This window comes from Jaculus jaculus, chromosome 5 (assembly GCF_020740685.1).
Source record: "Jaculus jaculus isolate mJacJac1 chromosome 5, mJacJac1.mat.Y.cur, whole genome shotgun sequence".
Classification (NCBI taxonomy): Eukaryota; Metazoa; Chordata; class Mammalia; order Rodentia; family Dipodidae; genus Jaculus; species Jaculus jaculus.
In genome coordinates, this window is record NC_059106.1 from 4770950 (window position 1) to 4795256 (window position 24307).

General features: G+C 41.6%; 1 protein-coding gene and 1 non-coding gene across 2 annotated transcripts in view; one reads left to right on the forward strand and one right to left on the reverse strand.

The window, feature by feature from the left end:
• Mpp7 (MAGUK p55 scaffold protein 7) overlaps positions 1-24307 on the reverse strand; it is a 213308-nt gene that overhangs the window by 52084 nt on the left and 136917 nt on the right. The window contains exons 7-11 of the mRNA XM_045151043.1: positions 17921-18002; positions 16965-17050; positions 13358-13432; positions 12961-13157; positions 12450-12514 (exon numbers count right to left, since the gene is read on the reverse strand). Coding sequence (XP_045006978.1) covers positions 12450-12514; positions 12961-13157; positions 13358-13432; positions 16965-17050; positions 17921-18002 — 505 coding nt within the window. The remainder of the gene's footprint in view (positions 1-12449; positions 12515-12960; positions 13158-13357; positions 13433-16964; positions 17051-17920; positions 18003-24307) is intronic.
• Positions 20892-20995, forward strand: LOC123461233. Its single transcript, XR_006637527.1, has one exon. It is a non-coding gene; the product is annotated as a U6 spliceosomal RNA (small nuclear RNA).

Genomic DNA, 24307 nt, shown 5'->3' on the forward strand with positions numbered 1-24307 from the left:
TGCACCCCACAGGGCTGACCCCGAGCCGCGAACAGAAGCGCTTGCCGTAGGAGCAGCAAAGACTCCCGCAGTGGAAAGCGGGCGTTGGCACAGAGCCCCAGCACACTGCGCGGCTCTGCGATGAAGAAAGAATTCTCTTAGCACACAAATCTCTCTCAGATCTTTCTCTAAGATCGGGTGACATGCACATGATAGGAAATTTGGCCATCTGATAACGTGAGCTCTTAAACATCAGAAATGGGTATAGTCCATATTTCTGCTCTTTGCGGTTTGTTTTATAAATGAATATACCCAGAGGGCAGCATGCTAGAAGATGCTGCATTTATATAGATGCAGGGTTTCATCCAGAAGGCATTATTCATTATCTTCGGATTCTTCGTTGAATACTATAAACTTCTCAGGCCTTAAGACTAATTTCTGTCAATGGGTATAACATAGCAACCTCAGGGCACTGGAGACCTAGTAAACATACACAGAACACCACACTGCTATCTGGTGCACTTCTTCAGAAACTGGGATAAAATCACCACGCACAAGGGTGTCGATAGTAACAGGCGTCAAGTGTTGATGCTTCAATTGTGTTTCCACACTACTCCTTCACACTCCTACACACTGAACTTGTCAGTGTGACAAGGGTGGGAAAGATGTAGGAAGACAATTTTGATGCCTTTAATGATCTCTTGATATCTTTGCTTTTGTTTGTGAAATCTCGTCCAATATGGATTAGAGGGTTAGTCATAACATTTAACTCTAGGTGAGATTATTCAGTCAATGGTGACCTATGGGGATATGGAAATAACAATCATAAGAAAATATAACCAAATCATTTAAGAGGAAAAATTTATTCAAACTTTGAATTATTTCCAGTGAGTGAAATAATTAAAAAAATACAGTTGAATGAGTAAAATAACCAGCACCAACATGGTATTTTAGCATTCTCTTAAAAAATAATGGTGATAAATAATTGACATAACTCTGGAAGCTTCCTGAGAATGATTACAGCATGAGGCCCAGCCCCTGAGCCTTCACACCACCGCTGACACCATCACAGCGTGCTCACACAAACATGCAAATTCAAGATGAAATAATGATTTTAAAGAAAGCAACAGAAAAGAAAAAACGATCTCTTTCATGACTAATTGCTCACCTATATAGGTGCTGCTGTTGTTAGCAGGGTGCTCCGCATCCTCTGGTGGAGGTAAAAGCATGCAGAACAAAGGCCAGAAACAGAGCAGAGTGGTTAGAAGGCCAGCCGCCCACGTGAGAGGCAAGCTCTGCAATGGTCACGGAAAGCACAGCACAAGCAGCCTCACAGCGCAAGGCTTAACATAAAACAGCATGTTCTACATATAAGTTTAATATTTGCAAACAGCATGCAGGGTGGGATTTTCTTTTTCAAATCTTCATCAGGGGTTCCTTGATGCAGTTTCAATAAAGAAAATAATAATAGCACTTGACTCCCAAAATAAATGAACTTTTGTAAAGCAGGCCTTTTGATAATATGGAAAACACAGCATTTATTTTGGCTCACTGGATTTGTCAAGAAGGTGAATAAAATACATCCTTTCTGTCTACAGGTAGTGATTCCACACAGGGAAAGAATAAAAGAGTATTTCTCCTTCCATTTTGTTTGTTAACAAGAATAAAACATTTTCAAAAATTACTGTTATTATTTCGGAAAGTATTTAGGAGTAGGTATAACTTAAAAGCTTAAGCAGTAGGGGAGTACTTGTTATTTTTAGCCTCTACACATTAATGCACTTCTGGAATAGCACAAACTGCAGAAATCCAATAGCTGCCGGGGGAGGGGGGGTTAGTTTGGCAGGAGAGCTCTTGCCTATCATGAATGAATGAGTGAGACCCCAGGTTCCATCCTCAGCACCACAAAAAAAGCCTGCTGACGTATGTGGATAGTTCTCTCTCTCTCTCTCTCTTTTTCATTTACCTTTATTTAAAATGACTGGCAAAGATGCAAGTATAATGTATTTGCTGACATTACAGTTAGGGTTTCTTTTGCATAAAGAAAAAAGTGTATTTCTTTCCAAAACAAAGTCCAACAATAATTTCTGGTACTGGAATGTGATGGAAGTTTGGATGTAGAACAAAGTTCCCTGTCACAAAACTGCTTGATGTATTCAATTTAATCCTACACTACTGCTCACTAAATGAAATCATTCGACTACGCAGGGAAACTTTTATACGTGTACCTTTAAGTTCCTCTGAGAAGCACAAAGAAAATGAGAAAGGAGATAGTTAGACAGACATAAAGTACAATCAAAAATGAAAATCCAAGAAAAAAAATTGAAATCTACCTACCACACTGAACCTTTTCCTCATCTTAGAAAAAGCAAAGGGGAAAAAGACAAATGTGTTTTAAATATTTCAAAATTATTAGTCAATAAGAAAGTAGAATTTTGGACTGCATTGCAATCTAGATCTATATAGAATATACACAATAAAAACATATAGCTAATAGTTAGCAATAACAGAGAAAAAATAAACAAAATGAATCAACATTGTACCTTGAATATCAGAATTCTGTTGAATAGATTGGTTTGGTTTGAAAAATCAATCTGTTCAAAACATTGAAATTTCACGGAATAAAATGTAAAAGATTTTAGAAACAAATTTTGTTCTTAAAATGTCTAAATATTCTGTAAGTTCAATAATATTCTGACAATAGTCAGTTATTTTGCATATCAAATCAATTAAGCTGAACCACTGATCATCATTCTGCCTATATTATTTGATGAAAAGTATTTAATTATGTAGCCCTAACTGGCTGGAGTTCACAGGTAGACCAGACTGGCCTTAAACTTGCAGCAATTCTCCTGCCTCTGTTTCCCAAGTGCTGGGGTTACAGGCATGTAGCATCATGATTCCTTCCCTTCCTTTCCTCCCTCCCTCCCTCCCTTTCTTCCTTCCCTTCCCTTCCTTTTTTCCTCCCTTACACCCTTCCTTCCTTTCCTCCCTTTCCCTCCTTCCTTCCCTTTTCTCCTCTTTCCTTCCTTCCCTTCTTTTTCTTTCCTTCCTTTCTTCCCTTCCCTTCCCTCCCCTCCCTTCTCCTCCCCTCCCTTCCCGTTTCTCCTTCCTTTCTGTTAACAGGAAAAATCAATTGCGCAAAGGGGTTTCAGTATGACATCTCCAGACATGCACAGAATATACTTTGATCGTCTTCATCTCTCTGTTAGTTCTGCTTAACCCTCTTCAGCTTTCCCACCCACTTTTCTCATATTTCCCCTTTGGTTTCATACGCTTCCTCCACACCACTGCTGTGTGGACTCTCCTGTGTGGAAAGGAGAGAAAACATACAGTATTAGTTTTGGTGGAACTGGATTATCTCATTTAACGTGGTAAACTCCAGCTTTAGCCACTCTCCTGCAAATGATATAATTTCAATATTATTCCTTTATTATTGTGGCCACGGAACACTCTTTGTGTCCATATGCCATATTTTCTTTAGCCACTCATTCATCTACTGGGGGCACGTGGGCTGAATCTGTAACTTGGCTACTGTGAACGGTGCTGTGAGAGGCATGGTGTGCAGGGGTCTCTACACAGTCGACTTTGATTCTTGTGCATATATGCTCAAAAATTATATGGCTGTTTTATATCCAACTTTTTCATTTAATTAAAAAATATTTTTGTTTGTTTTAAACAGGCTCTTGCTATGGAGTCGTAAAACTCACTATGTAGCCCAAGCTAACCTTGAAATTACAGAGGTCCTCCTGCCTTTTACTCCTGAGTTCTGGGATTGTAGGCATGGATCACCACACCCAGCCTTATTTTGAATATTTTAGAGGAAATTCATTATTTTTTTAAATCTTAAAACAAGACTTAAATTACTAACAGGATAGCACTTCAAACCTTAAGTCTAACTAGAAGACTGACCTACACTAGAGAATGGAAAAAGTACTGGCAACATATTTCAAAGCAAAATCTGGCTTTGAGTCAGGGTAGAACATTATTTCAAAACATGGCTATATACAATAAACAGGCAAGATTTCAGCTCTCTATCCCCTTACTTCTGCAATCTGCAGAATGACAGCCAGATGCTTCAGGGAAAGTGACTACTACTGTATTTTTACTTTTCAAATACCCACAGGTCTTCAAATGTGTTGGTTCTACTTGACCAGTAATTAGCAACTATGGTTAGTACAGCATCATTTCTCAGGCTCATGTTACAAGCTACCCAGATATCCCTGTACTTAGGTATATTTCTTAGCAGCTCTGAAATGTTACATTCATCTAAGACAAATTAACCAGAAAACAAAGAATAAACTATGTGATGAGATTAGTCAAATGAGGCACAATGGAATCATGCAAATTGGCCACGATCAATCTCTGTGCTAGGATGGCAGAGGACACCTGTAATCTAGCACTTGGGAAACATAGGCAGAAAGGTTGCTGTGAGTTTAAAGCCAGTGTGAGCTACACAGTGAGGGCCGGGCTGTGGCTACAGAGCAACATTCAACTCCAAAGAACCAATCAAACAAGAAAGCCACCAGTGTGAAAGCTTATGTCCTTCTATAAGGCAAATTTTTGAGCATGGTATAGACCTTTGATGATAATGAGATACAATGAACATTGCTAGGCTACAGATTTAGTATCATGGTAGAGATGATTAAAACCATATTAGAGAAGCAAGAAAAAACTAAAGAAGCCAACAATCCCACAAAATGGACACTTTAATCACTATTAGATATATGTGCATTTCACACCCGATAATCAGTTATGAATATGCCACATACATTCACAAAGATTATTTCTCCATATAATTCTTAAGGAGGCTGAAGGGAACTACTTTTTAACATCATAGAATCAGAGACATATATCTGATAGCAGGTTTGTGCTTAATGGGTGTCCAGTATGAAAAGCAAAGAAAGTCTCCCTTAGTTTGAAAAGTATGCAAAGAGTTGATCCCAGAACAAAACTGGGGCAAGGTTTTGAATTCTCTACCAACTCTATGAGGACAAGACTATTTTATCTCCATTTTACAAATAAGAAAACACTCATTAAAGAGCTTACAAGGATTATCATAGCAAAATCAGTTTGTGATTTTGCTTTGGGCTAGAAAATATGAAAAGCACAAAAAATGCACATCTTTGTATTTATTATTGTCTACTCCGCATACCACTCGACGCTTCTCCCTCTCATCCTTTCTCTGCAGTTCCAACAACCCTAGTGCCTTGACCTAGCAGGGACCTGGGAAAGGTCTGGGTCCAACATTAGCAAGAGTCCATGGTCTACCAGCTTCAAACACCTGAGAACAGGACAGAGAAGTTGTACAACCACCGAGGACAGGCGAGAAAGGATGTGAAGAAATAAACATGTTGTTTGAAGAGACCGGACTAGAGATGAGCTCCGCACTGCACAGGAGCAGCAAACCCCCATTCTGCTGGCCGGTCTACCTGGTGTAGACATGGGCAAGGTGATAGGTGCTTTCCGAGATGATGGTTTAGCCTCCTCCTCATGCACTTCTTTGAAAGTCTGCAATGGCCACAGACCAGACTGCTGTTAACCAACTTTCTTACATGCAAGACAATATCCAAGAGATGACACGGTTTTATGACCCATCAAACTAAAATGGTTTCAGACATTAGATATGCAAAGAGCACAGTTCAATGAATCAGCAATAGTACAATTAAATACAAAAGTTACAGCTTAATTCACTAGCACATCTTTCCACACAACCCTAACCTTTGGAATCTTCCAGCAGTGTACCTAAGGATTAGGTGCTATAGTTTGGATCTGGAATGACATCTAAAGGCCCACAATGCAAAGCTGTGGCAAGTGTGGAAGCTTTAAGAAGCAGCCCAGTAGGAGGTCTTCTTGTCTCGGGATATGTCCTTGAAGGCGATCAAGAAGCCATGGCACTTTCCTCTTCCTATCTCTTTGATGTCCTAGCTATGAAATCTGAAGTTCTGTTCTACCATGACCTGCTCCTTGTCACAGATAACAGGCAGAGATCTCTAAAACCATGGGTCATTGTAAGGTCACTGAAAATTCTTGCTAGAGATGAGCAGAAGACGTCTTTCATGTAGACCAGCTGAGGAAAAGCTGGAAAACAAAACTATGCTGCACGCAGCCGCACGCGTGAGAGAGAAGAGTGGAGGATAGACAAGTGCAAGCCGGGAATCCGGCCGGCCAGGCTGCGGGAGCCGGTGGTGCAGCAGTGGCTCGTCTGTGAGGGGAACCAGCTGTTCTCTAACTGGACCGCAGGCCTGCTGCACGGGAGGGAGTTCGCGGCCGTACTGAAAACCGATGACGGGGGAAGTCATGAGCCCTCGGGGGTGAAACACCTGCTGGTGTCTGGCTAAATGCATACGTTATGCTCACCAAACTGCCCGGTAAGCACTTCTCTTCATGTTCATACCCATATATTTATTTACACTGCCCTCACAAAGCTTCTCAACTTTTCAAATGGTGGTGACCTCTGGGCTGAATCAAAATGCACCATAGTGCTGAGAAGATGTGAGAAAGGAGTGCCCATCACTGAAACATCTCTATCACACCTTCGAAGACTCAGGGTCCATTGTGGAAGAGGTGGGGAAGAATGTAAGAGCCAAAGACAGGGTAGGGCTCCTTACAATACACTCTTCCAGACACAAAATGGCCTGGATATCCATGACCTCACAGTGCCTGGCACTACCTACACAAGACCATCATAATAGGAGGAAAAAGCCGGGCGTGGTGGCACACGCCTTTAATCCCAGCACTCGGGAGGCTGAGGTAGGATGATCGCTGAGAGTTCAAGGCCGCATTGAGCCTACATAGTGAATTTCACATCAGCCTGGGCTAGAGTGAGACCCTGCCTCTAAAAGCAAACCAAGTAAAACAAACAGGTGGAAAAGATGATGACACCAAAATAAAAGAATGCCTGATTTAAAGAGGGAGGACATGATGGAGAGTGGAGCTGTGAAGGGGAAAATGAGGGGAGGGAATCATCATGGTTTATTGCATGTAATTATGGAAGTTGTCAATAATAAAAACTAAATAAATGAAAAACAAAACAAAAAACTCTGAGCCAAAGTAAACCTCTTTTCCTTAGTCAGGTATGTGTTAAGGTGATGGAAAGCTAACAAACACACAGGAAAAAATTCTTCTGGTTTTTTTTTTTTTAAAAAAAAAAAACTCCATGTGTTTATGTTCACAAGAAATCCTACCAACATTAAAAAAATGTTTGACAAAGTTTTAAACAAACAAGGCTACTTTAACATCAGCAATCCGCTTGTTTATGAATGGATTGTGTGTGAAAACCCTAACCAGACTGAAGGTAACAGTAAGGAGGTGTGAACTCCACTTCAAAAACCACTACAACCATATGCAGAGGGTGTGGCTGTCATGGGTCATCTTCTGAACTTGACTGGATCTGCAATCACTAAGAGACAAACTTCTAGATATCTCTGTTTGGGGATTTTCTCCATAAGGTGAAGTGAGGTAGGAAAACCCACCCTAACTGTGGGTGGCACCACTACCACAGCCTTGGACCTTAAACTGTGAAAAGTAGAAAGCAGCTGAGCTCAAGCACTCCTCTCTTCTGACCATGGATGCTCTGGGACCAGCTGCTTCCCGCTCTTGCGGCCATGTCTTTCCCACCACGATGGACTATATCCTTCAAACCATGAGCTAAAATGAACCCTTTCATCCTTAAGTTTGTTTGGTCCAGGTATTTTGTTGCACCAATGAGAAAAGTACTCAGTACAGCGACCTTCTGAAATGTTGGTGCCATGATTACAGAACTCATTCTGTTACTCAGGGTTAACATTCTTCAGTTGGATATTGTGATCGTCAATCCCTACAGGGCTTGAATGATCCAGGTCACACCTTGTCTGAGTGGGCGCCTTTTGTTTATAGTTAAGTACTTTTTTTTCTTCCACATGTCAAATTATCATAATGGATTAAAACAAATGGAACATGTTTATTGTTTTATGTTTTAAGGCTTAAAATGCCAAATGTTTTACATTGTTATTTCTCTTGTAATAAAAATTTTACAAGCACTATTTCATGAAAACCTTAATGAGGGCTGGCTTAGCAGTTAAGGCCTTTGTTTGTGAAGCCTAAGGACCCAGGTTCAACTCCCCAGAACACAAGTAAGCCAGATGCACACAATGGCACAGGTGTCTGGAGTTCGTTTGCAGTGGCTAGAAGCCCTGGACTGCCCATTCTCTCTGTGTGTGTCTCTCTCTCAAATAAATAAAATATTTTTAAATTAGTTAATATATTTTGGTCTGTTGTATTACAAATGGTCTGGTGCTCCTACTTTGACAATTAAAAAAAGAAATTAAGGGCTGGAGAGATGGCCTAGTGGTTAAGCGCTTGCCTGTGAAGCCTAAGGACCCCGGTTTGAGGCTCGATTCCCCAGGTCCCACATTAGCCAGATGCACAAGGGGGCACACTCATCTGGAGTTCGTTTGCAGAGGCTGGAAGCCCTGGCGCACCCATTCTCTCTCTCTCCCTCTATCTGTCTTTCTCTCTGTGTCTGTTGTTCTCAAATAAATAAATAAATAAAATTTAAAAAAAAAAGAAAGAAATTAAGCTTTGAAAATAAAAACTGTGTATTTGGATATTCTAGTGTAAAGTATGTTTATGTGAAAAGTTTTTTTCTACCCTTTCTGAAGGTCGTAAGTACTTAATTTAAATACATATTATATCCCACTGAAGTTAAACTAATTTTTCTACATTTAGGAAGACATTCTTAGCTCACATGTTTATATGTCAATAGAAAAGGAACAAACAACATTTCAAACAAAGAAATTTCTACTTCTTAAATGTTAAGGCTCCAGGGATGCAGCTGAGGAGTGGAGCCCTTGCCGAGCATGCACAAGGTCCTGGGTCTCCTTCCCAGCGCAAGCAAGGGCGGGAAGTGGAGAAAAGTTAACTAATATGCTTACACAGGCAACGGAGCTACAAAAGCAAAGTAATCATCAACACATGAAATGCAATCTAAGTTTCTATCATGAACAACTATTTCTACATGCTACTTGAGATGCTCTTACCCATTTCCAGAACAACTGAGCTGCCCCTTTTATGCAATAATCCCAAAGGAATTTATATCAAGCAGTCTATCACAGTTTAGGCCTGCTCTTCTGTTACCAATACAGATCTACTATCCTTAGATGGGAGATGGGAATTTTTCCATTACATTATTTTGTTGTTGTTGCATACACAATGACTCCAAAACACAGAAGGAAGAAGGAACAAATCCTGTATAAACCATCTAAGAAAATTTCCTTTATCTTATTTAATTGCCTTGGCAGGGGGGAAAGAGGAGGGGGGGAGAGAGAGAGAGAGGGAGAACAGTCAGATACAGAGAGTGGCTTTACATGGGTACTGGGAAGTTGAATCTCGGTCATCTGGCTTTGCAAGCAAGCACCTTTAACCAATGAGACATCTCTCCAGTCCCAGAAAATCTTCTTATTACACTTTATGTTTTAATTTTTTAGGAATGTTTAATTTTAATAAGAATGATTTTGTTTAAGACCCCTATTTCTTCTTGCATTAGATATTCAAAGATTGCTAAGGGGAAATTACAACCAAGCATGAAGGATGAACAGCTCCAACATTTACTCAAAGTTTGCCTGGAGATGCCATCATTACGAAGATATCTGGCTCATCTACCTTGGCGTTCTAGCACAAACATTTATGTCAAGATGACTAGAATTTGCCATTCCTTTTTACCTTCCACATTAACTGAACAACTATCGTTTCAGAATCATCTTCCATTAATTCTCCAATTATTATAACAAACTATGGATCAAGAAGTAAAATCATAGGATTATAACTCAATGCTGAGAGTCAGGGAGTCCTTTCAAAATACAGCCACATGGAAAGAAGCACTGCTGAAGAGCTTCAAGCATTCCCAGATGCCATGACGCAAGAAGACAGCCAACACAATGGCATATGCGTACCCTTTAAGTGTGAGGTGACAGTCATTAAATTTTAAGTTGAAGGTCAATTCTTTGAGAATAAAGACAATAGCTTCCTACAATTTTCACAGATATCTACTATCTCTCTGAACAAGTTGACTATATGTGATAACTTACTTGGATAATCTTGGCCAAATTTATTTGAAAACAAATCATATCTATATGCACAAAAATACTACATCTCTTGGTGAATAAAAATTAAGTTTTAAAAAAGAGGGAAAGTCAGAAATGGTGGTTCTCACCTATCATCTCAGCTTGGAAAAAGCTAAAACAGAAGGATCTTGAGGATAAAGCCAGCCAGGGCTACACAGTGAGTCTTTGTCTGAAAAATTAACAAAATAAAGCCAGGTGTGGCGGTGCAATTAATCCCAGCACACAGGAGGCAGAGGTAGAAGGATCTCTGTGAGTTTGAGCCACCCTGAGACTAGAGAGTAAACTCCAGATCAGCCTGAGCTACAGGGAGACCCTACCTCAAAAAAAAAAAAAAATAATAATAACAAAATAAAAAACCAGAAGAGACAGGGAAAGTGTTGAAATAAATAAAATGGGAGAAAGTGTAGAGGAAGAAGGACCAAGAGATTTACTTTTCTTTCTTGTTTTTTTTTTGGGGGGGCGTGGAGTGGAGCTGAGGCTGGAAGCCTGGTGTGCATGCCAGGCAAGCCAGCTACCACTGCCCTGTCCACCCTCAGCATTTCTGAATGGCATTCAGAAATGATATATTGTAAAGATAAAACTTGGACTAAGCATTTCCTAAATCTAAACATTTAAGTATTAATGCGAAACAAAATTATGCAAACCAATGGATAAAAAGCCCCCATTACAATTAAGGTGCATGCAGACCCCCCTCTCAGTCTCACAGCCCTCTCTGTCAAGCCTAGTTTGAGAGCTATTTAAAAAAAACTATCCATTTTCGATAGTTTGATGAAGAAACATATGCACTTATTAAAATCTTAAATAAATGGAAATTCATAACTCTATCAAGTAATATGGTTCAGTATAATTCAAAGTTGAGTGTGGAGAGACAGCTAAGTGGTTAAGGCACTTGTTTGCAAAGCATGATAGCCTGGGTTCAATCCCTCAGCACCCACATAAAGCCAGATACAGAAAAGGGTGCTTGCATATGGGATGCCCCCACAACTAGTAGATAAAAACTAAAATAAATAAAAATTTAAAAAAACCAAAGTTGAGTATGCATTATTAATGTAATGTAATTAAAATCATCCTATTTTCCCCACTTTTCAGTGATTTTTTTAAAACATTCATCTTTATTTATTTGAGACAGAGAGAGGGAGAGAGAGAGATAAAGAGAGTGGGAATGGGCACACCAGGGCCTGCAGGCACTGCAAACGAACTCCAGACACATGCTTACATGGGACCTGGAGAATTGAACCTGGGCCCTTAGGCTCCGCAGGCATGTGCCTTAACCGCTAAGCCATCTCTCCAGCCCTCAGTGATATTTTTTATCTCACAGGTACCAAATATATTAGAACGTTGCAAATACCCATCCACTGTCTCCCCCACCCCACAAAGGCCAAGTCAGGTGGATGTCACAAGGTCTTCACAGCTGGAGTTGCAAATAAGTAGTCCCCTACTTAGAATCAACGCAACACGCAAGCTGAGGCCTTGTGGCGTCTTTCGCTGCCAGCTGTGTTACGGCACGTGAGCTTCCCCGCCCAGCCTTCAATGCAGCAAGAACAAGCAGCCTTCGGCATGCCGTACGCCTGAGCGCCCGCTTGCTGCGAGGCCCGTCTGCCGTCCGGCGCTCCTACCTCAGGGCTCCCGAGCTACCTGCTTCTACACCCTCACAGGAATAACAGGAGACGTGAGAAAGGCAACAACACTAAAATGCCAAAGTCATTTATTTGTTCTCTTCACTGCTTACTATATACTTGGTATTGCTGAAAACACAGAGCTCTTTTTTTTTCTTTACTCTTAAAATGCCCAGAGCCGTGACACATTTGAGGTGATGGAGCTTATGTGATGCCGGCCCGAGAGGGTGAAATGCGGGAAATACAGCTGACAGAAGGAAAAGAAAGACCCCTAAGTCCACACACTGGTCGCCAGTAACTCTGTACAGTCCTTTTCCTTCTTTCATCTCCTTTCAGTTTAGTCTGGGGACAATTTCAAGCTCAATTTGTACACAGAAAGGAATGAGGATGTACAGCTGTTCTTAGATACAAATGCTTCTGTACCCCAGGGCCCCTCCTTACCGCAACCTGCGGAGCTGTACTCCAGGTTGCATTTACTAAATCCTTCAATGGACATCAGAGTTGTGGTTACAAGTAACTGTCGCAGACTGTGAAAAGGTCCACTAAAAGACGACTCCTATCACCTTTTTTGCTCTTCAAAAGATTCACATTACTATTTGGGCTGTGACTTTCTTAAGTGCTTGGTTCTTGAGAAATGGTGATTCAAAGGCTATCTCTGGAGAATGCAACCCCATCTTCCCTGATACCTGCTTTAACAGCTTAAAAACAGCCAGCAGAATTTGGTTATCAGGATTTGTATTAACAAACTTACATGATTTCCTGTTGGAAAGTTTCAGGGGCTGAACTGGTATTTCTGGTGGTCTCAGAGCCAATCTCCTGAGGGAAGAGATGAAAATCAACTTTTAGCACAGGCTCCAAGTTCACATAGCACCAAAACAATAAACGTCTTAAGTAACTCCAAAGTTAGAGAAGAAACAGAATGAAATTTCTTCCAATTAAGAAAAAATTCCTGTGTTTCCTTTTCCAAGTTTCCCTGAAATAACGGTTCTGTTTTGCACCTTCCCCTCAGCACAGATCCGTTATGAATGTGGCATTTTCCATTTGCTTCATAACAAAACCTGTAAGATGACCCGGTGCTTTTGTATTATTTTTCATCATTATTCATACATAGACAAAACAGAAATCCAAATCCAGACCCAAGGGATAATGGATCCAAAGGCAAAGTTTTCAAGTTCATTTTATCACAACTATGCTAAAATGCCATTTTGCAGAGAACAAAAGGTCGCTTGGAGACCAGCCAGTCTCCTAAGCCCGCGGCTCACCTTTCCTGGAAGTGCTTGGAGGGGATAAGGCCTGCTCGGAGGTTGGCATCACCTTCGTGCCTTGCTTGCCACCATGTTGCATCATCTTGGCTCATAATTTGAAGAATATCTCCCCTTTTGAAAGAAAGCCCAGCTTCCTTACATGGAATCGCCTTATCCTCATTAGGGTTGTAGTCGAAAAGGGCTTTGATAAACATCTAGAGTAAGGGCCATTGAAGAACAAGCATAAGGACTAAAAGTGAAGTGGCCTATGTTCTCGCTAAATTTAGATTTACATAATTTTCAAAACCAAGAATATTAAAACAACTTCTAGTGAAAAAGTCAAAATGTATTAGAATGAAAAACAATCACTTCTCCCCCTTCACCCAACACAAAAATATTCTTAAGCAGTGATTACCTTGCCTTCCTTAGACGATGTCTCCTCTTTGATGCTGGGTATGATCTTAAATGTAATTGCTCCCTGGGACTGACTCTGGTATCAGATCAAAGAAAGAATCATTAGGAAACTAGAGCCAAGGAAAAAATAGATAAAACAGGTAGAAAGCTAAATACATCTAGAATTTACAGGCTTGGGTCTACTACTCACAGAACGAACTGAGGAAACTATTTTTGTAGAAATTCCAGTAATCTGAGAGCTCTTCAAAGTGTGTCAAGTTAAAGACCACTAACTATTAAATCTATGTCTACTTCCTATAAGGTATCAGTGGATATACTACTGTCCATGTCAAGTCACTTAAAAATAGAAATACACTATGAGCAATGCTTTAAATATTATTAAATGACTAAAACAGACCATGTACAAAGATTTGGCTGTGACATTAAGTACTGATATCCATGCTTTGAGATACAATGCTCTACCATCTTTGGTCTGATTATAAATACAGGGTAGCCACACTCATCAGAAAAATAAAGAACAAAGTCAGTTTTATTCTAGTTAGTGAGTAAAATATCAACTATGATAGATCTGTTAGAAGACAGAAAGACAGACAGAAAGAGTGTCTTTTCTAATCAAATTAAAATGACCAATATCACTACCTACCAATCTTTGTGATGATCTCCAGCCAGGAGATGTTGCTCTTTTAATATACTCTTGTTCTCTATTTGCCTCTCATTGTAGCATTGATAGTAGCCACAACTTACATAATTATTTATTTTCTGTTATTACTGCTACGTTTTAAACTCCATAAGAAAGCACTAGTTATATGGCACTGATTTAAAAGAAACAGAAGAGAAAAAAGGCAGGCAGAAAAGCAGAGGGAACAGTATCCAGGCAGATGGAGAAGGACAGCGGTGGGGAGGGTGGGGACAGAGGCTTCTTAACGAAGGCACCACTTAGGGGAGGGGCTGACAGCTAGGCAAGTTGCTCTCAGGGCCAGTTTCAGTTCACCAGGCTGTGGTCTCTGAGAGCTGAGCTGGTCGATGACACTCAGCTTTAGTCAGCTGGACAGAGGGCAGAGCAAACAAGACACAGCAACTTCAGTGAGATGGGGTTTTGATAACAAAAATTAACACAATATATAAAGGGCATGATTTATTTTTAAAATGGCAATTAGCATTATGATTGCTTATCACAATAATAATATATTAAGACTTAACCCAATACTAAAGTGTATACATGGGGAGGAAATAAAATCTCCGTACTTCCATTTTTTTTCTGTTTGGGGGTATTTTCTCAAAGGGAGGCAGTCTCTAAGAGCATCATTGACTAAGAACCAGCCCACATGAGCAGTCACGACCACAGAGGCCCACCCCGACGGCAGTGGCCCACAGGGACCTGTCGTACGGATGAATGACTATCTTGAGAGGTACCAAAGAGTCTTAAAGTACTTGTTTTATGTTTTAATTAGCTTAAAAGCGGCACCTTTCATCAAGGCTTTTTTTCTACGTACTTAGTTGAGGTTGGCCTTACCCCATCTCCCAGACCCTGATCCCACTTAAACCTTTTCTGTCACCAATACTCCTCTTTCTGCTTTGAGATCGCATGTGTATAAAGTATTTTATACCCATTGCCCAAGATATTTCCCAATTTAATTTCCAAAAATCAAATTTCTTACTTAAAAGATATATGCTTTTGAAATATTGATAGTTTTGAATGCACATACCAAAAAGTTTTACTAATTTATCCCATCACCATATAAGCATGATCTACTTTCATATACTCTGGGCCAACTCTGGGTACTAGGAAACTTAAATCACAAGACATCCAAGGTTTTTCATAGGCTATATTTTCTGTTATAACTGAACATAAACACTGGTGACTTTTACAATGTTTTTCTCATTAATTTTATAGTCTCAATATAAATGCAAATATTAGCTCTTCATCTGACACATTGCAAATATTTTCCTATAACTTCACTCATCTTTGAAATTTATTTATGACATTTTTTTTCCTGTACAGAAAGTTTGAATTTTTGTAGGTACATCTGTTATATTACTATTTGAATCAAGGTTAAAATGTCTTTCCATACCCCGTAACTGTAAGAACTGTACATTTTATTTTACATTTTTTGTGACATTTGTAAATTGAGTATTTCATCCAGTAGTAAATTTATTTTTGTGTGGTACAAAATAGGGACTATATTTACTTTATAAGAACTGAATTATCAAGCCCGGAGTGGTGGCGCATGCCTTTAATCCCAGCACTGGGGAGGCAGAGGTAGGAGGATCACCATGAGTTCGAGGCCACCCTGAGACTCCACAGTGAATCCCAGGTCAGCCTGGGCTAGAGTGAGACCATACCTTGAAAAAAAAAAAAAACAACAAAAAAAAAACTGAATTGCTCAATCCAGTATCACTTACAAAATAGTCCCATCACCCATCACCCATCACCTTCCCACCATTTAAATGTCTTCCGGCAAGGGCAGAGGGTGGCAGGGCTCGGCTCAGGGCCCTCGTAGATCACAGGAGCAGGCGCTCAGGGTATAATTATGTTTGGAGTGGCTGGGGACGGACGGATGAAGTCCGTCTCTAAGATTTTCCTTGTTAAATAATAATTCCCTGTCAATCTTGTCACATACTTTACCATTATTTCCATGTATTCTTATAAAATCCCTCCCTTTTGTAAATTTACTTTTCTTAAGTAATAAATGAAGATATAAACATTATACCAAGCTGGGAGGGTTGTGTGCTACTTGAGTATCTCTACTGTGTAATGTACAAACCACGTTAAAACAACAGCTGTATCCCAGACGTTTATGCAGACTTTTGTTTTGTCGAGGTAGCGTCTCTAGCCTGGGCTGACCGGGAACTTGCTCTGTCGTCCCAGGCTGGCCTGGAATTTGCTCTGTCTTCTCAGGGTGGCCTGGAACTCACGGGGATCCTCCTACCTCTGCCTCCCCAGTGCTGGGAGTAACGGCGTGAGTCCTCACACCTGGCTTTATGTGAATTTTGTTTAAACTCCTTTCTTACAACTTTTTGAAACAAACTGCTGTCTATAGCTGCCAACTGTGTGACAGCCCAACTACAACTTGCCCTCAGTTTACGGTCCAGGACGGACTGGGCTCCCCCGCCACCCACTTGTGTCTACAATGCCATTTAGTCACATCCACACAGCTTCCTGTGTGCAGACATTTGTGTTAAGATACTGAAGCATCTTTCAATGGCTGTGGGCTTATATTTTCAGATATAAAAGTGACACTCTCCTTTGTATCCCTACACCCAAAACTTGAAAATTAACACTACCCAGACCTAGGACAATTTTATTCACATTTCAGATTGCCTCTGCCATCTAAGATACGGTCACTGCTTGCTAGGATTCACAGCTAGTAGCAGAATGGCACTAAGGACAGGACACAGGTAAGGACACCACACTGCAGATGCCCGCCATGAATATTAAAACACTGAATGTAGCCTGCAAATTCATTCTGAAAATGAAACCTTAACTAAGGTATCTTTAAATACACAAACTGAGATCTGAATCTACAGTACTAACTCCAAATCCTGTACGTTTCAAATCAAGACTAAAAACTGAAATAATTTTGTTCTTAGTACAATTTTCACCTTACCAAAATCTTGATTATTTCCTCAGGTCTCTTGTCTTCCACTGGTATCCCATTCACTTCCCTAAGCTCATCACCCACATGAATAAGACCTGATGAATACAAAATATGGCAAATGAAGAATGTTACAAAAAGGAACTCTGTTGGGCTGGAGAGATGGCTTAGCGGTTAAGTGCTTGCTTGTGAAGCCTAAGGACCCCGGTTCAAGGCTCGATCCCCCAGGACCCACATTAGCCAGATGCACAAGGGGGCGCACGCGTCTGGAGTTCGTTTCAGTGGCTGGAAGCCCTGGTGAGCCCATTCTCTCTCTATTTGCCTCTTTCTCTCTCTGTCTGTCGCTCTCAAATAAATAAATAAAAATAAAATGAAAAAAATTAAAGAAAGTATGTTTACATATGAACATGTAAACTTTGCTTACATCATTAAAGTACTAACAGTTCACTTGATAGGTTCAGTTCTCAGAAAGGAGAACTTACACCTCTCAGACTGCAGATTCTGTGCTGCTCTTGCAAAAAGTCAAGAACACAACAGAGTAATGCTGGCAGGACGCGAGGGCAGAATCCAGATCTGCCTCTAGACACGCGCATTACTGATAGAGACTCAATTTAAAGCTGATTAGGACTAGGGAGATGGCTTAGTGGTTAAGGTGCTTGCCTACAAAACCAAGGACCCCAGTTCAATTCCCCAAGCCCCACAAAAGCCAGACGTTCAAGATGGCACATGTGTCTGGAGTTCGTTAGCAGTGGCTGAAAGTCCTGGCACCCCATCATTCCCCCCACATATACCCATCTCTCTCTCTCTCTCTCTCAAATAAATAAAAAAAAATTAAAATTAAAACAAAACTGATTCAACAACTTCAGAGGCTGTGAATGTAGCCCAGTGATAGAGTGCTTGCCTAGCACCATTACAAAACACAATATGGCTTGTGCATCTTCAACAAGCATGGGAGAGGGTTTACTCACCGCTCCTATCTGCAGCTCCTCCTCTCATGATGCGGGCCACCACGATGGCCCCCGTCTGCTCATTCTTCTTAATGGTAGCACCCTTTCAAGGCAGAGAGAGAGGGGGGGGGGTGAGAAGAGATCATTTGAGGGTAGGTGTGTGCACCGGGTTGAAAGTAAGGACATTCACCTGGAGGGAAAGCACCAGTTACAAAAGAAATGAGAGGAATGAGGCAGGAGGACAGCCATCACGCCATCCATCTTTGAAAACTGAAGCTCCCTGGCATCTACGGGTTTCACTACAATTTAAAGATTTTTGGGAATCTTCAATCTCTTCAAAATTATGGACAATAACAATGTTTTCTTCACTGTATGCCTTGTATTTAAATGCTGTTTTGATTTTATTCTTAAAATACTTTCTCATTAAATTTTGTCCTTATAATAGCCAAATGTGAACATGGACAAGTGATATGCACTGACAAAATATGACATAATAGAGTGAGTTGAAATCCACATCATCAGACTTTTAGTTCAATAAGACTTCGAAGCTGCCACACAGTGAAGGAAGTAGGCAGCAATAATACAGAAAAACAAAATAATTAAATCCCAGAAAGTAGTTATATTTCTTGCTCAGATAAATGAACAGACAGCAGATCTGTTACCCTGCGGCTTTAATGAAATCAGATTGGAGCTAGTACAAACAGAACCATAATTTTGGTATAAAACTGGAAAGCAGTCTCAAAAGAATCCAGAACATCTTTACTTATAGCTATTCAAAGTCAAGTTAATTAAACACTGCCTTTTTATAAGTTTCCTCCCAAGAAACTGGCATGAGTTTATGTAGCAGTTACCCCACATTGCTGGGCCACAACACCCCAACAGGGTTTATTCCAGGCTTGCAGTTTTGAGGGAAAGTTCCATCATGCTAGAGAAAGCATGGCAGGGGCTGGAGAGATGGTACAGTGGTTAAGGCATTTGCCTGCAAAGCCTGAGGACCCAGGTTCAATATCCCCAATACTCACATAAGCCAGTTGCACAAGGCGGCACATCTATCTGGAGTTCTTTTGCAGTGGCTAGAGGCCCTAGCATGACCATTCTCTCTCCCTCCCCCTTTCTGTCTAATAAATAAACAAATAAACAAAATAAAACATTATCAAGAAGAAAGCATGGCAAATGGCTTGCATCTTCATACATTAGCCACAGGGACAGTGCACATAAGAGTGAGTTTGTCTGCAGTGGTAGGAGATCCTGGCAAACCCATTCTCTCTCTTCCTCTCTCTCTCTTTTGTTCCCTCCTCCTTCTGTTCAAATAAATAAATGAATGAATTATATCATGTAACGGATAAGTAACATAATCCATCCATTTGTAGTAAGTACAATTTACATCTAATAGCGACCACATTTAAATCTAAGGAGAGTAGATATCAAAACGTTAGCTGACAGGGCCAGGCGGGCACGATGATAAACCCCTGTAACTCCAGCATTGAGGAGGCCGGACAGGAACGTAGAGAGACTAAGGCCAGCCTGGGCCACACCAGCATTCCTGACCCACCTGGGCTACAGAGTGAGACCCTGTTTCAAAAGCTACAAACAAAACAACAACACATAATTAACAGGCAGGAAGTTTCTACGGCATTTTTCAATACATGTACTCAAGGCCAAACCCTTGAATGAACCAATCACCATGGTTACAACCTGTATCTGTCAATTACTTTTTTCTACTTTTATTTAAAGAATAAACTTATAGCCTCAATGAATGAAAACATAATATTGATTAGATCAACTGTTATTTATAAAAATGTGTCTCAAACATTCTAAATCAAATATGCCATGTGGCAGAAGAGTGTAGTATTTCTAAGTTTATTTATCCGTATTATAGATAAGAAACTGAGTTTCAAGTGTGGCCATAACTTGTCTTAAGCTTAGGTCAAGACACACTTAAGGCAACTTCACCATATAATCTTACCTAAAATTTAAACAAACTTTATAAAATAAAAATTTAACAGTCTTAAAGTATTAAATAATACATTAGGTGAGGTAAAATTCTGTTAAGACCTTTCCAGTGCTTTTCAAGTTTAAAGACACTTAGTAGCTTTCCACAAATTTCTGCCTAGAAGACAACCTGTCCCGTAAGTTCATTAACTGACTTCCCTTGTGGCAGCTGGTCTTCCAAGGGGAGATTAGCCGTTTCTTCCCTGCTGTACTGACACGCTGTGTTTCCGTATAAAGTTGGAGAAGCAGGTTTGAGACTTCTTCAGGCCCTGACAACCCTTACAGCTGTCACCTAGGCTTCTTGTAACACCTGTTCTATGGGAATCTACCTGCCAAGTATGAGACCATGCAGGAAGGAAACTACTGTAAGGAAGCCTGGGCTATTCAAACAGAAACTCCACTGGCAGGAAGAAATGCTTGACCAGCCCCCAAATGCACCACAGTGCACATGTCCACTGTGCGCAAGCAGCTGCCCTCGGATGAAGCCAGCCTCGGCTGCCCTTTGACCATGTGCAAGAATGCCTCCTGGTGGGGAGCCTCCCCATCAACCCTCAGCCTTGTGAGAGAGAGCTAATACTGTTTTAGCCAGGCACAAATCTCTCTTTCCCATTATGTTGTTTTTGAGTACAGAACCATCCAGGGCGTGGTGCTTAATGGCAATCCCTTGGACTCTCTGATTCAGTGACGTGAACACAGGCTAACTGAGACCTTACTCCATGCCAGATACTGTTCTAGGGGATTGTAACACCATGTCTCCTCACAGAGCTTACACACCTCTGGTCACAGCCCACCAAGTCAAGGCTCGATCCTGAAAAAAATGTCAATTCCCTTCACAAGAGTAAATACACACGGAGAATGCCACCGACGGTGTTCCCTGCTCAGAAACAGCTAGCTGGGAAGGGCGTCCCCGGAGCCAGCCCGGATGGCACACAGGAGCTGTCCAACAGTGGTCCAGGGCCTAGGCTTTAGGTCAAGCCAACGCCAAACCTGACAACACTGTTCTTGCTTTAGCAACAAAATACTAAAACTGGAATGATGCACAGATGACTAGCATGGTCCCTGGGCAAGGATGGCATGTACGTTTTTGAGGAGTTTCATTAAAACAAAAAATAAAAATAAAAATAAAAAACCTTGCAGCATTGTCCACATGGTACTTCACTAGTTTTGCAGACATGAAAGATCCAAGATTGAGGAGGTCATGGAGTCTCACATATGGTTCTCGAAAACCTACAAGGACAGGAATGTATGGCACTGGAGGCACCACAAGGCCACTACACAAAGCTGTGAAGGTCAGGCTTAAGGAAATGCCCAGCACAGTGGAGATGCAAGAACCACAGCAACTCCACCACGGAAAGGCACAGGCACACAGTGGCACTGGCCTGAGCCAGGCTACGGGTGCTGCAGGCGGCACCCAAGCCCTCCGGAGCCCAGACGGTTCCTCCGCTAGTCCCCCATGTACAGGATTTGGTGTTTGCCCTGTTCAATTTTAGCTTTGCTGTGCTCAATATTTCCTTGCTAAGCCTCTTTTCCTCCCTATCATTATATACTGGAAGAATGCCACTTGCTTTTTGATTGTACAGAGGCTCACAGTTACGAGCTTGCCTGAATCACATAAGAGACTCCGCACTTACACATCTGAATGCTGCTGGGGCTGATTAAAGACCACAGGGACATCTGAAGTAGGACTGGGCACGTGGCATCATGAGATGGTTATGAGCCGATGGTGACAAGTATTAGAAGGTTAAGACCTGAAAGTGATGTGCGTGGGTGTCAAGTTGGCAGTGGATGGAGAAACAGTGGCTAATCTTGACTGTCAACTTGACGGGATTTAGAAACAAGTACCTGGGCACGTCTGTGAAAGAGTTTCTAGATTAGGTGAACCAGGTCCCGTGTGACGACCGTGGCTGGGTCCACTCCTGGCTTCCTGACTGCACGCACAGTGAGCAGCTGCCACCTGCTCCCGGCCCCCATGCCCTCCCCGCCCCGCCACGGAGGTGTGAACCCTCAAATTGGGCGCCCAGATAAGCCATTCCTTCCTCAGGTGACTTTTGTTCAGTATTTCTTCAAGTAAAGAACCTAATACGGGAGATGACTGAGTAAAGGAAAACTGGACACAGGTGAGGGTAACAGCCAAAGGAAAGAAAAACAGCAAGGGCACAGGTCCGAAGGGAGGTCTGGGCTGGGAGCGGAATGATCAAGGAAGCGCGGAGTGGCTGAGATCAAGCAAAGAGAAGCAGCAAGCGGCCAGAGCACAGCAGGAAGCCGCAGTGCAGAGCCTCTTGACGGTGACTGCGAGGCTGGGGGTTCACTGCAGATGAAGGTGGGAGGACGCTAGCTAAGAGTCACCCACCTATCGTGTCAAGGTAGAGGAAGGGACGACAATCCCGGGGAAAGGGGTGTTGGCGCGCCTCTGGACATGGCATCGTACAGACAATGGACTAGCTTTGAGTCAAAGAAAGACTAATCTGCCCCGCTCTTCTGGCTGAGCAGCTAAGGTGGAACTACCATCAACTGAAAGGAGGACAGGGCAAAACCTCCAGAATGGGACTGATTTAAGAACAAGAAGACTGGCAATGTAATTGTGGTCATGTGAAGATTAAAACGTCTCCTCGGGGAGGCAGAGGTAGGAGGATCACTGTAAGTGTGAGGCCAGCCTTGAACTGCAGAGTGAGTTCCAGATCAGCCAGAGCTACTGGCCGGAGCTAGTAAGATCCTACCTGGAAAACATTTTTAAAAAGTGCCCCACCCCCCAAATAAAGATGTCTACTAGACACCCAAATGGAGAAATTAAGTAGACAGATGGACATATGAAAACCAGAGGAAAGAACTAGAAGAAAATATTCCCAGGAGTTACTGGCACACAGATGTCCTCCAGTGGCACAGCCAGGATAGACAATCACTACTGGGCTATGCAAAACAAGACCCGGACATGCGGGTATGAAAGACTATTTCAGTTGTTACATGCCTTTTGGCAAAAAGGGTGTAATATATTCTCTAACAAACTGTTAACAACTGTAGATTAGTTTATCCCCACCGAGTGATTTTTCTTTATTTTTAAAGGATGTTAGAGCTAATCCAACTAAAACTTTAGAGAAATTTGAAACATTAGGAGGCAAGGCATATACAGGTTTCTGAGGACCATCTAAATGTTAGCTCACCAAACCACTACACCAAAAAATTATTGCCCCTGGGGAAATGTAACTGACAAAAGCCATTATTACTAACGAATAATTGGATTTGCCAACAGTGTCAGTCTTTCAATGACCTTCGTAGATTAAATTCATGAAAAACATCTCTTACTGACATATGCACAGAATCTGCCAAGACTTTATAGTTTATGGGGACAGATCCCTGAGACCACTTCCCTGACACCCAACACTACCAATTCTTTGTTAAAAATTTATTTATTTATTTACAAAGAGAGTAAATGAACAGGTGCACCAGAGTCTCTTGCCACTGCAAGTGAACTCCAGATGCACGTGCCACTTTGTGCATCTGGCTTTACGTGGGTACTGGGGGATAGAACTCAGACCATCAGGCTTTGCAAGCAAGTGCCTTTAACACTGACCCATCTCTCCAGTTCCCCTATCAATGCTTACTAAGTATACTGCCACATGAAATCTGAAAGAATTTATGTTCCCATTATAGTTATAGCCATAGGTGAAAGGCATTTATTTTATCATATAAAAGTAAACCCCCTTAACTAGGAATACGGAGAGTGTGAGGATGTCTACGGATGAGCTTCAGACTCAAAGCTCAACAGGCACCCGGCAAACTCATCTCTTTTATTGAATGAGTGAATCCAATGCTCTTATCAACATATCTAAGTGGTCAGTAAACATAAGAAGGAAATTTAAGATACAATACCCTACAGAATTTTAAGAAAAATAGTGTTGAAGGGAAAGAGTTTGGATCTTTGGTAGAGACACAGCTCTGTTGCCAGAAAGCTTGCTTAGCAAGCACGACTCCCTGGGTCCTGGGTAGGATCCCCACCACTTCATAAAGGAAGCATGGTGGTGCACATCTTCCTCTTGGCCTTTTCTTTTCTTTCCTTTTTTCAAATTTCTTTTTGTTTGAGAGCGATAGACAGACAGAGAAAGAGGGAGGGAGGGAGGGAGGGAAGGAGGGAGGGAGAAAAGAAGAGAAGAGAGAGAATGGGCATGCCAGGGCCTCCAGCCACTGCAAACAAACTTTAGATGCGGGCAACCACTTGTGCATCTGGCTAATGTGGATCTTGGCGAATTGAGTCTTGAGGCGGGGTCCTCAGGCTTCACAGGCAAGTGGTTAACAGCTAAGCCATCTCCCAGGACCCCCTTGAACTTTTCAAAGAATCTCTGGGACTACACTGGGCCCTCTGCACAGCCCAGGAGAATCTCCCAGCTGGATATCTAAGACTGAATGATGAAAGTCCATTCT